This window comes from Eleutherodactylus coqui, chromosome 5 (genome assembly GCF_035609145.1).
Source record: "Eleutherodactylus coqui strain aEleCoq1 chromosome 5, aEleCoq1.hap1, whole genome shotgun sequence".
NCBI lineage: Eukaryota > Metazoa > Chordata > Amphibia > Anura > Eleutherodactylidae > Eleutherodactylus > Eleutherodactylus coqui.
In genome coordinates, this window is record NC_089841.1 from 38,495,514 (window position 1) to 38,511,594 (window position 16,081).

General features: G+C 50.2%; 1 protein-coding gene across 1 annotated transcript in view; it reads left to right on the forward strand.

The window, feature by feature from the left end:
- The window catches only part of LOC136629119 (zinc finger protein 182-like), a 98,829-nt gene that overhangs the window by 75,363 nt on the left and 7,385 nt on the right, over positions 1-16,081 (forward strand). The window contains exon 11 of the mRNA XM_066605255.1: positions 9,605-9,707. Coding sequence (XP_066461352.1) covers positions 9,605-9,707 — 103 coding nt within the window. The remainder of the gene's footprint in view (positions 1-9,604; positions 9,708-16,081) is intronic.

Sequence of the window (16,081 nt, forward strand, 5' to 3'; positions counted from 1 at the left end):
CCTTAAAGGGGTTGTCTCGAGGAAGCAGTGAATTTTTTTCTTTGCCCAGTCCCCCTAATTAGGCATACATTACTAAGCCCCCCTGTAAATGACTTTTCTAGCTGGTTTGTACTTACAGTTCCAGCAACTTATAAAAATTTTCCCAAGATGGCCGCCGGCTCTTTTCCCATCGCTTGCTGTAGCCCGACGTGCGCGCTCCCGAGACGCTACCAGCTGTGTCTCCCTGACAACCAGACGCCCCGCAGCCGCCGACCGGACCCCTGGATTGAACGCGGCCGACCACGGCACACAGTCACCCACCGCCAGGCAGCAGGTAACCGGCGCTAGACCCCTGACAACAGACGAAGGCCCCCCCCGCACAGCGGCAGCCCCCCCCCAGACACAGCGGCAGCCCCCCCCCGGCACAGCGGCATTCCCCCCGGCCCATCACTTACCTGGGCGGCAGGACGGCAGGACGGCGGGACAGCTGGGCGGCTCTGCACCTTCCTCTAACAGAGGATGGTACAGAATGGCCGCTCCAGCGCGCTCCCGAGCAGTGACAGCTCGTCTGCGCATGCGCAGAAGAGCTGTAGCGGCGAGCACACTGAAGCGGCTCGTGCTGAGAGGAGAAGACCGGACTGCGCAAGCGCGTCTAAAAAAGCAAGCTGCCAGCGAATTTAGACGGAACCATGGAGACGAGGACGCTAGCAACGGAACAGGTAAGTGAATAACTTCTGTATGGCTCATATTTAATGCACGATGTATATTACAAAGTGCATTAATATGGCCATACAGAAGTGTATACCCCCACTTGATTTCGCGAGACAACCCCTTTAACTGCAGCCAGCATCAGGGAGACCAGGATCTCTATCCCCACGCAGCAGAATTTACATGTGAAACATATAAGAGCACTGAACATAGAGCTGCTGCCATCAGTGTGGGACACACAGCAGTCCCTCTAATACAGCTCCGACCAGAGAACTCGAGAGTATGTATTCCCACTTGTAGCCAACGCACAGTGGAATACTAAGCAACTTCCTTATACTGTGGCTAACGTCAGGATCTTGTACCCTCTCCAGCATCTACCATACTGTAGCTGACATCGGGATCTCATACCCTCCCCCACAACCTTCATACCGTGGGACACCTGACCATCTCCCTGTACTGCAGATGCTTGGCACAGTATTGCATTCATTACAACATTTATAGGTCCCCCTCGGGAACCTCAGCACAGTTTGCAAGATCCACCATAAAGACCTGTGACAGGGAAGCATCCGGGAGCAGTTCACACAGCCAATGTTCCATGAACTCCTCAGGCCTCTGCCCCCGTGTCCTGGAATGTTAGGGGAATGGGATCAGCCAGGAAACGATCCATGATCTTTTATCTGATGCGCTCCTGGCGACCGCATGTGGTATGTTTACAAGAGACCCACCTTACACCTGACACTGTTGGAGTTTTATCAAAGCCATGCTTCCAGTGGTCCACGCACTCCTACCACACGTCATACACTAGAGGGGTGTCTCTGTTAGTAAATAGGTCTCTTAGATGGGAGGTAAACTTCTCAGCAGGGAAAGCAGTGGGATGGTTACACAGATAATGGCTGCTTCTCCGCTCACCATTTCTGTAGACTGCTCAAAGTTTCCTAGGACCTGACAGATGTCTGCCCGCCATGCCCACTCCTCTGTGAAGAGCTGCGGAGGCTGACTATTCTACAATGGCTCTACGCTGCTCGTAGGGCCTGGCCAACATGTGCCATGTAGAATTACAGTGCGTGGGCATGTCGCACAGCAGCAGGCACACTTGCAGCTGGAAGCCCTCTGGTGGACTTCCTGAAATGGGTGCACATGCGACGCACCTTGGTGAGCAGGTCAGACAAATGGGGGGAGTTTTTCAGAAAGCGCTGAACCACCAGATTGAAAATGTGGGCCAAAGCCACTGGTCGGTCGGCTCTGTTAAATCCTGCAACAGTTCTTGAGCAATGTGCCTCTTCTCTCCCAAGATGAGTAGGTTTAGCACAGCCTGCTGACGATTGCCCACTACGGTGCTGCAGCGCCTCGTGCTACTGACTGCCGGGGACGTGCTCACACGTGATGATAGAGAGGTGGAGGGGGTAGAGGAGAGGGGGTTTTTGGAGGAGGTGGCATAATACGCCAGTGAAACCTTCACCGAGGTATGACCCGCAATCCTTGGTATGGGTAGCACATGAGTGGACTCAGGGTCAGACTCGGTCCCAGCCTCCACCAAGTTCACCCAATGTGCCGTCAGGGAGATGTAGTGTCCCTGCCCACCAGCACTTGTCCACATGTCTGTGGTTAAGTGGACCTTCCCAGTAACCGCGTTGGCGAGGGCACGGTTACTGTGTTGGTGTAGGGCGGGGACAGTACACCGTGAAAAATAGTGGCGACTGGGGATGGAGTACAGAGGGACTGCTGCTGCCATCATGTTGTGGAAAGCCTCTGTTTCTACTAGCCTGTATGGCAGCATCTCCAGGCTGAGTAGTTTAGCGATATGCACGTTTAAAGATTGTGCATGCGGGTGGGGGGCCGCGTTTTTCCGCTTTTGTTCCAGCGATTGGGTTAGCGACAGCTAAATGCTGCGCTGGGACACATTGGTGGAGGCAGTGGAGGACAGTGGAGGTGAGGGTGTGGATGCAGGCCGGGAGGCACTCATGCCTGCGTCCTGGGAGGAGAATTGCATCTCTGTGCCAGGTTGTGACACTGGGGTAAAGGCAGTGGTGTGACCCGCAGGCGGTGAATGACCTTTGAACACCTAGCACTCTGCATTGAGGCTTGCCACCAGGGGGTGCTGTAGGGGACAGTTGGTGGATTATTTGCTCTGGCCCTGCTTCTCCCCCTGGCCACCCCACTGCCTTTTCCAACCTGTTCTGCTGCAGCACTTGCCTCCCCCTCTGAAGTCATGTCTTCAGTAGGCTTTGCAAGCCAGGTGGGGTAAGTCATTGTCCACCAGCTCTTCCTCTGACTCCTCAGTCTGCTCCTCCCTCAGACTTACTGCCCTAACAACCACCTCGCTGACAGACAACTGTGTCTCATCCTCATCATCCACAAATAGCTCCTGAGACAGTAATTTGAAGTCCCCAGCCTCATCACCCTGAATCTGTGAAGGTTCCACATTTTGGGAATCGGTCACGACAAACTCCTTACGTGGCTGTGGAACTGTTTTTCATACTCAGGGCAGGGACCAGAGAAGAGTTCTTGGGTGTATGCCTGTTCATCATAATCTCTTCTTTTCCTGGAGTGACCAGGCTGGGAGGAAGGAGGAGCAGCCTGAGAATTCAGAAGTGCAGTCCCTTGGGTGGCGTGAGTGGACTGCGTGGAAGACTGGGTGTTGGATAAAGTACTGGATGTGTTATCCACTATCCACGTCAGCACCTGATAGCACTGTCGTGCTTTTGATAATGGTCTACCATGCGGATCTGCAAAATGTGAAATAAAGCTGGGGAGTGGAGATACACGGTGCTCTACCAATCCCTCAGCAGCAGGCACTGTTTAACCCCGCCCAGGACCTCGGCCTCTGCCCACACCCTCATTCAGACGCCCACGTCCTCGGCCTCGACCCTAACCCCTATTCCTCATCATGTAGGATAAAGAATAGAGCAGGGCCAGAAAAAATATTAATCAGTGGATACCGCTGATCCCTGGGGCTAATTCACTGCCCACAGTAGACAATTGCCTTTGTGCATAGCTGGCATGTGTTAGCTGTGTATATATGTATGTGTATGTGTGTGTGTGTGTGTGTGTGTGTGTGTGTGTGTGTGTGTGGGGGGGGGGGGGGGGTGTAATCACAAAATAAAAAGGCCTTATACTTCAATTTGTGTCTGATCAAGGCTCTAATTGGTAACTGCAAATATTTCCAACATGCGGTAGTGCTTGGATCAGTTGACCTGTGACACCAATGTCCAGTTTAGCGCTGAACCAAATCATGCACACCAGGGTGGTGTTGGTCAGGTCCATTATAACAAATTTCTAAGCTTGAAAAACAACAGTTGCTCTAGACCATGTAGCAGGGCTGTGTATATAATCCGTACGGTGTACAAGAGATACAAATATGATGTATGCTGTGTAGCAGAGCTGTGTATATAAGGTGTACGGTGTAGCAGGGCTGTGTATATAATCTGCACGGTGTACAAGAGCTACAGATATGATATATGCTGTGTAGTAGAGCTGTCTGTGTAATGTGTACAGTGTAGTAGAGCTGTGTATATAATGTGTACGGTGTAGCAGAGCTGTGTATATAATGTGTACGGTGTAGTAGAGCGGTGCATATAATGTGTACGGTGTAGTAGAGCTGTGTATATAATGTGTACGGTGTAGTAGAGCTGTGTATATAATGTGTACGGTGTAGCAGAGCTGTGTATATAATTTGTACAGTGTAGTAGAGCTGTGTATATAATGTGTATGGTGTAGCAGAGCTGTGTATATAATGTGTACGGTGTAGTAGAGCGGTGCATATAATGTGTACGGTGTAGTAGAGCTGTGTATATAATGTGTACGGTGTAGTAGAGCTGTGTATATAATGTGTACGGTGTAGTAGAGCTGTGTATATAATGTGTACGGTGTAGCAGAGCTGTGTATATAATGTGTACGGTGTAGTAGAGCTGTGTATATAATGTGTACGGTGTAGTGGAGCTGTGTATATAATGTGTACGGTGTAGTAGTGCTGTGTGTATAATGTGTACAGTGTAGCAGAGCTGTGTATATAATGTGTACAATGTAGCAGAGCTGTGTATATAATGTGTACGGTGTAGTAGAGCTGTGTATAATGTGTACGGTGTAGTAGTGCTGTGTATATAATGTGTACGGTGTAGTAGAGCTGTGTATAATGTGTACGGTGTAGTAGTGCTGTGTGTATAATGTGTACAGTATAGCAGAGCTGTGTATATAATGTGTACGGTGTAGCAGAGCTGTGTATATAATGTGTACAGTGTAGCAGAGCTGTGTATATAAAGTGTACGGTGTAGTAGAGCTGTGTATAATGTGTACGGTGTAGTAGTGCTGTGTGTATAATGTGTACAGTATAGCAGAGCTGTGTATATAATGTGTACGGTGTAGCAGAGCTGTGTATATAATGTGTACAGTGTAGCAGAGCTGTGTATATAATGTGTACAGTGTAGCAGAGCTGTGTATATAATGTGTACAGTGTAGCAGAGCTGTGTATATAATGTGTACGGTGTAGCAGAGCTGTGTATATAATGTGTACGGTGTATTAGAGCTGTGTATATAATGTGTACGGTGTAGCGGAGCTGTGTATATAATGTGTACGGTGTAGCGGAGCTGTGTATATAATGTGTACGGTGTAGCGGAGCTGTGTATATAATGTGTACGGTGTAGCGGAGCTGTGTATATAATGTGTACGGTGTAGCGGAGCTGTGTATATAATGTGTACGGTGTAGCGGAGCTGTGTATATAATGTGTACGGTGTAGCGGAGCTGTGTATATAATGTGTACGGTGTAGCAGAGCTGTGTATATAATGTGTACGGTGTAGTAGAGCTGTGTATATAATGTGTACGGTGTAGTAGAGCTGTGTATATAATGTGTACGGTGTAGTAGAGCTGTGTATATAATGTGTACGGTGTAGTAGAGCTGTGTATATAATGTGTACGGTGTAGTAGAGCTGTGTATATAATGTGTACGGTGTAGCAGAGCTGTGTATATAATGTGTACGGTGTAGCGGAGCTGTGTATATAATGTGTACGGTGTAGCAGAGCTGTGTATATAATGTGTACGGTGTAGCAGAGCTGTGTATATAATGTGTACGGTGTAGCAGAGCTGTGTATATAATGTGTACGGTGTAGTAGAGCTGTGTATATAATGTGTACGGTGTAGTAGAGCTGTGTATATAATGTGTACGATGTAGTAGAGCTGTGTATATAATGTGTACGGTGTAGCAGAGCTGTGTATATAATGTGTACGGTGTAGCAGAGCTGTGTATATAATGTGTACGGTGTAGCAGAGCTGTGTATATAATGTGTACGGTGTAGCAGAGCTGTGTATATAATGTGTACGGTGTAGCAGAGCTGTGTATATAATGTGTACGGTGTAGCAGAGCTGTGTATATAATGTGTACGGTGTAGCAGAGCTGTGTATATAATGTGTACGGTGTAGCAGAGCTGTGTATATAATGTGTACGGTGTAGCAGAGCTGTGTATATAATGTGTACGGTGTAGCGGAGCTGTGTATATAATGTGTACGGTGTAGCGGAGCCGTGTATGTAATGTGCAGTCCGGTAAGTTGTATACAGCAGGCAGCAGAGGGTTTTCCTCTCATGAAGGGGGTTACATCTCTATTAGGGGCTCATGAGGAGCTCAGCAGAGTCCTGTGTACACTGATCACCCCCTGGTCATGTGATCCCTGGCTCCTCCCACACACGTGACTGATCACATGACGGTGACGTCATCACAGGTCCTGGAAGCTGCTGTGGGCTCTGCAGGTGAAGGTCTGTGTGTCCCTCATGTAAGTTATTATTAAAGGGGTTGTCTCGCGGCAGCAAGTGGGGTTATACACTTCTGTATGGCCATATTAATGCACTTTGTAATATTCATATATATGAAGTTATTCACTTACCTGCTCCGTTGCTGGCGTCCTCGTCTCCATGGTTCCGTCTAATTTCTGCTTGCTTTTTTAGACGCGCTTGCGCAGTCCGGTCTTCTGCTCTGAGCACGAGCCGCTTCAGTGTGCTCGCCGCTACAGCTCTTCTGCGCATGCGCAGACGAGCTGTATCGTCTCGGGAGCGCGCTGGAGCGGCCATTCTGCTACCCTCCTCTGTTAGAGGAAGGTGCAGAAACTTGAGCAGCCCTGCCGAGAAGCCGCCCATGTAAGTGAGGGGTCGGGGGTTTTTTTGTGTGCGCTGGGGGGGCTGTATAGACCGCCGGGCTCCGGAGCCTGCCGCCGGGCCCCGGAGCCTGCCGCCGGGCCCCGGAGCCTTCGTCTGTTGTCAGGGGCCTGCCGCTGGGCCCCGGGGCCTAGTGCGGGGGAGCCGGGGCCTAGCGCCGGTTACCTGCTGCCTGGCGGTGGGTGACTGTGGCCCAAGAGCGTGTGCCGTGGTCGGCCGCTTTCAATCCCGGGGTCCGGTTGGCGGCTACGGGGCGTCTGGTTGTCAGGGAGACGCAGCTGGTAGCGTTTCGGCGGTGCACCTTGGGAAAAGAGCCGGCGGCCATCTTTGGGAAACTTTTTATAAGTTGCTGGAACTGTAAGTAGAAACCGCCTTTAAAAGTCATTTACATGGGTGATTAGTAATGTATGCTTAATTAGGGGGACTGGGCAAAAAAAAAAAAAAAAAAAATTTCACTGCTTCCTCGAGACAACCCCTTTAATCCTTTACTCCCTGTGTGAGATAAGCTCCCATAGGCACCACATGATTGCAGGGCGGCCAATGGGGTGACAGATGGAGCCTCCCCCTCTTTTATCTGCCACGGTCCATATAGTGCAGCATCCAAAGTGTTAAATGACTGGGATCTGAGTTCTTGCTGATCTCGGCCATTAGTATGGGGGGTCATCTGTACAATACAGCTTCCAGCCAGAAGGGACGGTGCGGGAATAGTTCCTGGGAGCGACCATTACTACACGGAACAACATGGTGGCTTACAGGAGCTATATAGCTTCCCGGGGCCAACTATTACAGCGCAGGGGGGAGCGGTACATACTATTATGGGGCAGGGGGGAACGGTACATACTATTATGGTGCAGGGGGGAGCGGGACATACTATTATGGTGCAGGGGGGAGCGGGACATACTATTATGGTGCAGGGGGGAGCGGGACATACTATTATGGGGCAGGGGGGAGCAGGACATAGTATTATGGGGCAGGGGGGAGCGGGACATAGTATTATGGGGCAGGGGGGAGCGAGACATAGTATTATGGGGCAGGGGGGAGCGAGACATAGTATTATGGGGCAGGGGGGAGCGGGACATAGTATTATGGGGCAGGGGGCAGCGGGACATAGTATTATGGGGCAGGGGGCAGCGGGACATAGTATTATGGGGCAGGGGGCAGCGGGACATAGTATTATGGGGCAGGGGGCAGCGGGACATAGTATTATGGGGCAGGGGGCAGCGGGACATAGTATTATGGGGCAGGGGGCAGCGGGACATAGTATTATGGGGCAGGGGGCAGCGGGACATAGTATTATGGGGCAGGGGGCAGCGGGACATAGTATTATGGGGCAGGGGGCAGGGGGACATAGTATTATGGGGCAGGGGGCAGCGGGACATAGTATTATGGGGCAGGGGAGAGCGGTATTATGGGGCAGGGGGGAGCGGGACATAGTATTATGGGGCAGGGCGGAGCGGGACATAGTATTATTGGCCACTGTGGTTAACAAAGTTTTTTTCCTTATCTTGTGTACAACAGACTTTTCCTGATTGACCTATCCAGCATGAAGAAAGATACAAACCAGATGGCAGAGCGTGTAATAAATCTCTCACTAGAGATAATCTTTCAGCTTACTGGAGAGGTGAGAGATTCTGATGATGTCACATTACATCATTCTTATCTATGGTAATAACAGATGATGTCACTGGAGAGGTGATGGACTCTGGAAATATCTGTAGTGATATTTATTACTGTCTCCCCATATACAGGATTACACAGTAGTGAAGAAGACCTCTAGTGATGGCAGTCAGACCCCTGTGTGTGATGGATGGGGAAGACCCCTGAGCCCAATCACGGGGCCCCCAACTCGCCCCGTGATACATGAGGACATCAATGTACAGAAGATTCTAGAACTCACCAACAAGATGATTGAGCTGCTGACTGGAGAGGTGACGCTGCAGGGAATGCTGGGACATTATACAGTAACAGCACTGGAGGCTTCTGGGTAATGACTGTATATTGTGTTGTCAGGTTCCTATAAGGTGTCAGGATGTCGCTGTCTATTTCTCCATGGAGGAGTTGCAGTATTTAGAAGGACACAAGGATCTGTACAAGGAGGCCATGATGGAGACCCGCCAGCTGCTCCCATCACCAGGTAATAGACGGGACTAAATACACGGGGACTTTATTATCTGTATGTAAAGAATGACTTCAGTGTCTGTCTGTGTTTCCTGCAGTTCCATCCAGTAAGAGACGCCCATCAGAGAGATGTCCCCGCCCTCTTCTTCCACAGGACCATCAGGTAGATGGAGATGTCCCTCTGATGTGTAGAAGGCTGTGAAGCTCTTGTCTTCAGTCTTATTAGATGTCTTATACTTGTGTGATGAGGCCGGTGGAGATGGCAGGATTACCACTGACCAGAGACATTACATGTTGTCTGGATCTTCTCCCAGTTTTCTGGCGGTGGAGACTGCTGGTGGGAATAAGGAGCCAACAGGTTGGATTTATATCTATCTGCTCCTTTATGTCCCCCGAGACAAACGGTGGATGTGTCTGGTAGCCGCTGATCTCCTACACTGAGACAACGTGCAGCGTGTCTAGCCATGCCGTATATACATGTGTATGAGGATCCTGTGGGGTCATTGAGCTGCCATCTAATATATATGTCCGGCTTCTAGACCTGCAGCTTTGTGGCTCAGATAACTACTCCTGTTTGGTCATCATGATGATTAATAACCTTTTCTGGTCATGTAAAACCTTCCACACATCTTCTCCTACCGTCTGCTGACTCCCAGCTTTTGTATCAGGATGAAGATCTGACCGATATTAATACTACAGAGACAAATGTGAGGGGCGATCAGCGGTGTAATGAGGAGATTCCTACAGGTAACCGCCCAGGTGAGTAGTAACCACTAAATACATCAGAGAGGAGTCACAGATTCTCCTCAGTCAGCGGCTGCAGATATGTTATTCTGTGGGATTATTGGGGGATGACCGATCCTGCAGTCTGGGCCCCGTCCTCCCAGCTGGTTCATCCTGTAAGCCTGTTAGTAGCAGTAGATATATTAGCCTGCGGGCCCCCAGTCATCAGGGCACTAGGACTATTGGTCTGTAGTAATTTGACACAAATGATTGTTTATGATGGCCGATAGACTGTCTGCTGAACGTCATCTGCTGGGTTGGATTTTTTTTTTTTTTACCCATTCTTAGTAGAGATGAGCGAATGTACTCATCTGAGCTTGATGCTCGCTCGAGTATTAGGGTACTCGAGACAAGCACCACGCGGTACTCGAGTCAATTCCACTTCATGTTTAGCACCATTTTCTGGCCAATAGACATGCAGGGAAGGCATTACAACTTCCTCCTGTGACGTTCCAGCCCTATCCCACCCCCCCTGCAGTGAGTGGCTGGACAATGAGGTGATTGACCCCCACCTGGTTTGCTAAGCCTACTGACGACAGGTCTTCAGAGTGGGAGGCAAGTGCAGCAGCAGGACAGGTTGAAAGAGGCAGTGGGGTGGTCAGGGGTAGAGGCAGGGCCAGAGCAAATAATCCCCCAACTGTTTCCCAAAGTGCCCCCTCGCACCAAGCCACTGTGTAGAGGCCTAGGTCTTCAAAGATGTGGATGTTTTTCAATGAGAACGCAGACGACCGCCGAACAGTGGTGTGCAACCTGTGTCGCACTAAGATCAGCCGGGGAGCCACCACTACCAGTCTCACCATCACCAGCATGCGCAGCCATATGATGGCCAAGCACCCCACAAGGTGAGACGAAGGCCGTTCACCGCCTGTGGGTCACACCACTGCCTCTTCCCCTGTGCCCCAACCTGCCACTCCGATCCAACCCCCATCTCAGGACACAGGCACGAGCGCCTCCTGGCCTGCACCCACACCCTCACCTCCACTGTCTTCTACCTCATCCAGCAATGTCTCTCAGCGCAGCGTTCAGCTGTTGCTAACAGAAGCGTTGGAGCGAAAGCGCAAGTATGCCGCCACACACCCGCACACTCAAGCGTTAAACGTGCACATTGCCAAATTAATCAGCCTGGAGATGCTGCCGTACAGGCTTGTGGAAACGGAGGCTTTCAAAAACATGATTTCGGCGATCCCGCCCTACTCGGTCCCCAGTCGCCACTATTTTTCCCGGTGTGCCGTCCCAGCCCTGCATGACCACGTCTTCCGAAACATTATACGCGCCCTCACCAACGCGGTTACTGCCAAGGTCCACTTAACAACAGACACGTGGACAAGCACAGGCGGGCAGGGCCACTATATCTCCCTGATGGCACATTGGGTGAATTTAGTGGAGGCTGGGACCGCTCACGTCCTACCCACCCCCAGAATAGCGGGTCCCAGCTCGATGCTGGTATCTGCTGCGGTTTATGCCACCTCTACTAAACCCTCCTCCTCCTCCTACGCAACCTCTACCTCGCAATTAAGATGTGTCAGCAGCACGTCGCCAGCAGTCGGTGTCGCGCGGCGCGGCAGCACAGCGGTGGGCAAGCGTCAGCAGACCGTGCTGAAACTAAGCAACTTAGGAGAGAAAAGGCACACGACCCACGAACTGCTGCAGGGTCTGACAGAGCAGACCGACCGCTGGCTTTCGCCGCTGAGCCTCCAACCGGGCATGGTCGTGTGTGACAATGGCCGTAACCTGGTGGCGGCTCTGCAGCTCGGCAGCCTCAAGCACGTGCCATGCCTGGCCCACGTCTTTAATTTGGTGGTTCAGCGGTTTCTGAAAAACTACCCACACTTGTCAGACCTTCTCGGCAAGGTGCGCCGGGTCTTTGCACATTTCCACAAGTCCACCACGGACGCTGCCACCCTGCGGACCCTGCAACATCGTTTTAATCAGCCAGTGCACCGACTGCTTTGCGACGTGCCCACACAGTGGAACTCTACGCTCCACATGTTGGCCAGGCTGTATGAGCAGTGTAGAGCAATAGTGGAATACCAACTCCAACATGTGTTGGGCAGCGTAGTGGAAGTCAGCCTCCTCAATTCTTGACCAAGGAGTGGGCCTGGATGGCAGATATCTGCCAGGTCCTTGGTAACTTTGAGGAGTCTACCCACATAGTGAGCGGCGATGCTGCAGTCATTAGCGTCACCATTCCTCCGCTATGCCTGTTGAGAAGTTCCCTGCAAAGCATAAAGGCTGACGCTTTGCGATCGGAACAGAAGACGGGGGAAGAGAGTATGTCGCTTGATAGTCAGAGCACCCTGATGTCTATATAGCATGTTTTGAAGGAGGAGGGGGAAGAGACAGCTGGGCCCACTGCAGAGGATGCCCATGCTGCTTGCCTCTCATCTGTTCAGCGTGTATGGGCTGTGGAGGAGGAGGATCCTGAAAGTGATCTTCCTAGTGAGGACAGCGATGTATTGCGTACAGGTACCCTGGCACACATGGCTGACTTCATGTTAGGCTGCCTTTCTCGTGACCCTCGCGTTAGACGCATTCTGGCCACTACGGATTACTGGGTGTACACCCTGCTCGACCCACAGTATAAGGAGAACCTTTCCACTCTCCTTCCCAAAGAGGAAAGGGGTTCGAGAGGGATGCAATACCACAAGGCCCTGGTGGACAAACTGATGGTAAACTTCCCATCTGACAGCGCTAGTGGCAGAAGGCGCAGTTCCGAGGGCCAAGTAGCAGGGAAGGCGCGGAGATCAGGCAGCATGTTCAGCGCAGGCAGGGGAACACTCTCCGAGGCCTTTGCCAGCTTTATGGCTCCCCAGCAAGACTGTGTCACCACTCCCCAGTCAAGGCTGAGTCGGAGGGAGCACTGTAAAAAGATGGTGAGGGAGTACGTAGCCGACCGTATCACCGTCCTCCGTGATGCCTCTGCTCCATACAACTACTAGGTCTCAAAGCTGGACACGTGGCACGAACTTGCGCTGTATGCCCTGGAGGTGCTTGCTTGCCCTGCCGCTAGCGTCTTGTCAGAGTGGCTGTTTAGTGCAGCTGGGGGAATCGCCACGGATAAGCGTACCCGCCTGTCAACTGCCAGTGCCGAGCTGCTTACATTCATAAAGATGAACAAAGCCTGGATTTCCCCAGACTTCTCTTATCCACCAGTGGAGAGCAGCGGAACCTAAAGATTCTTTTCCCTGCAACCATGGATACAAGCATTCTTCTCTATCATAGGAAAAAAAGGGACATTTATCTTTTGTCAGTCTGTGTATGATATTAGTCCTCCTCCTGAAACATCATGTCATCACGCTGAACTACCAATTTTTCTGCGGCCCAAAAGGCTCATCTAACTATTTTTAAACAATTTTTCTACGTTTCTAAGTAAAGCATTGAAACTTTAACATGAACCAATTTTTTTAACAGGGCTGCCTCCAGGCTCTGTTACAAATTGAGCCACAGTGAGCTAAAATATTAATGGGTTTCACCTGCCCTCTCGGTTGAGAAATTTCTCAGAGGTACATTGGTACTGCCGGTACACTAATTGTTCGGGCCCTCACCTATACTGTAATCCAAGTAATTTTTCTGGCCTTCGCCTAAACTCATGGTACACCAATGTGTCAGGGGTTGGCCTACACCCTTGCTACAGAAATATAACTCGGGTCTGCCTGCCTATACTTCTGCGACAGTAATGTTACAGGGGTGTGCCTATACTTCTGCAACAGAAATGTTACTTCGGTCTGCCTATACTTCTGCTACTGAAATGTTACTGGGGGTTGCCTATACTTCTGACATGTAAATGTTACAGGGTTCTGCGTATACTTCTGCTACAAAAATGTTACAGCTGTCTGCCTGTACTTCTGCTACAGAAATGCTACAAGGGTCTGCCTATACTGCTGTACAGAAATGTTACTGGGGTCTGCCTATACTTCTACTACAAAAATGGTACTGGGGTCTGCCTATACTGCTGTACAGAAATGTTACTGGGGTTTGCCTATACTTCTACTACAAAAATGGTACTGGGGTCTGCCTATACTGCCGCTACAAAAATTGTACAGGGGTCTGCCTATGCTTCTCCTGCTGCATAAATGTTACAGGGGTCTGCTTATACTGCTGCTACAGAAATGTTACCGGGATCTGTCTATACTGTTACTACAGAAATGTTGCAAGGGTCTGTGTATACTTCTGCTACAAAAGTGTTACTGGGGTCTGCCTATACTTCTGCCACGTAAATGTTACAGTGGTCTGCCTATACTTCTGCTACAGAAATGTTATAGGGGTCTGACTATACTTCTGCTAATCAAATGTTACTGGGGTCTGTCTATACTGTTACTACAGTAATGTTACTTGGGTCTCCCTTGACTTCTGCAACATAACTGTTATTGGGGTCAGCTTATACCTTTGCTACAGGAATATTACAGGGGTCTGTGCATACTATGGGTGCACTAAGTTTTCCCATCGCGGTGTTCTACCTATCTGGCCCCCAAAAAAACCCAGACTGACTAGGGCATGGAGTGTGTGCCGAGGCCAACATGTATTTTCTCTCACGTTACCTCAGCTATCCGGGGGAGCTGCAATGAGATTTCTTTATGTACCGTCTGTGGGTTCCTGGGACCCACCCATGCTGTGGGTGCACACAGACTTCCCATAGCGGAGTTGTACCTGCCTGGCACTATGAAAAAAACCCAGACTGACTAGGGCATGGAGTGTGGGCTGAAGCCAACATGTATTTTCTCTCACGTTGCCACAGCTATCCGGGGCACTGCATTGGGACAAACAAGAGGAGCGATACAGTGCTAATGAGACATTCACAGCTACGCTAGCATCGGAGTCCGCTCTATACCCGCGATTGCTGAGGGTTTGTGCAGAGGCCTATGTCCTGGGCGCAGTGAAAGCCTGCCATGTTTGGGCACTCTGATTTCTTTATGTGTACTGTCTTTAAGTTCCTTGGACCCACCCATGCTGTGGGTGCACACAGACTTCCCATAGAGGTGTTTTACCTGTCTGTCCCCAAAACACTGACAGACTTGGGTAGGGTGCAGAGTGCAGATGGTTTACTTCTTGCGTTGTCGATGAGGTATCCGACACCCAAACAGAATGAGTAGTGTGTGGGCCCATAGATTCCCCATTGTCATGTCACTCGCAGCACCTTGGGCCACATAAGGTGTTTGCTGGGACAAAGGCTGACGATTCTCAACAGTATTGTGGGCTATCGCCCCCCCCCCCCCCTTTTAAAGAGGGTCTCTACCTGGCCCTGCCAACCCTCTGCAGTGTGTGCCTCCGGTTCCTCCTTATCGCAGACGCGCTTATAAAGAGACATGAGGGTGGTGTGGCATGAGGGCTGCTGAAGGCTGCGCAGGGACCCTTTTGTGTGCGTTGTGGATGCTGGGTTGTGCAGGGGGGTTGGGCAGCATGTAACCCTGGAGAAGAGGCAGCGGTGTGAACTGCAGGTAGTGATTGTGCTTGGTTGGAGGTAGTGTGGTGCTTAGCTAAGGTGTGCCTTGCTAATGAGGGTTTGTCAATAGTAAAAATTGTTAAGGGGGGGGGGGCAGACTCTAGCCCCTATTGTGGCTTAATAGTGAGAGTGCCCCAGCTGCAGAAAAAAAGTTTACATCCCCTTAGAAAAGCTCTCCGGGGGTCCACGGGACTCATTTTGATCTCTTCCGGACGGAGATTGAAAAATTCCCACCTCCAGGAAGCGCTGGCTGTGATTGGCTGACGTTTAGCCAATCACATCTAGCACTTGATGAATGGCTGTGATTGGTTCATTAGGCGCTGGCTGTAATTGGCTAAGTGTCAGCCAATCACAGTCGACGTTTCAAGGAGGCAGGGATTTTTCAATCCCCGTCCAGAAGAGATGAAGAGAAACAGTGCTAGGGACAGGCCTTTTAAGGTGATGTATACTTTTTAAATTTTTTTTTTCCTGCAGCTAGGGCTTAGTTTAGGCTTTGACAGTAGGATTTCCATAGAGAGGAAGGCTCCATATAGAAACATTGGCTACCAAACCTCATGAGTCATGGGCATATCGCCGGACCCGTGAGGTTTTTGTGTCGGGTTGTTGCATGCTATAAAACATCGCATGTGTGAATTAATGCATAGGAAACCATGGGCTTTTCATACATGCGATTTGTAGCATTGTCGCAATGCAACAAAATCGCGCAACTTTGTTGCCTGTGTGGCGGCCTTAGCTTTTATTTATTTATATTTTTATCAATCCGTTTTTTTTATGGCATCACATATGATTTAACACATTAAGAAAACTGTATATGACTTGACATACTTTCCAAATTACATTAACAATATTTGAAAATACAGGTGATTTTGTGCGTTTTTTCATAAGTTGTGATACAGTTTGAATAAAAACT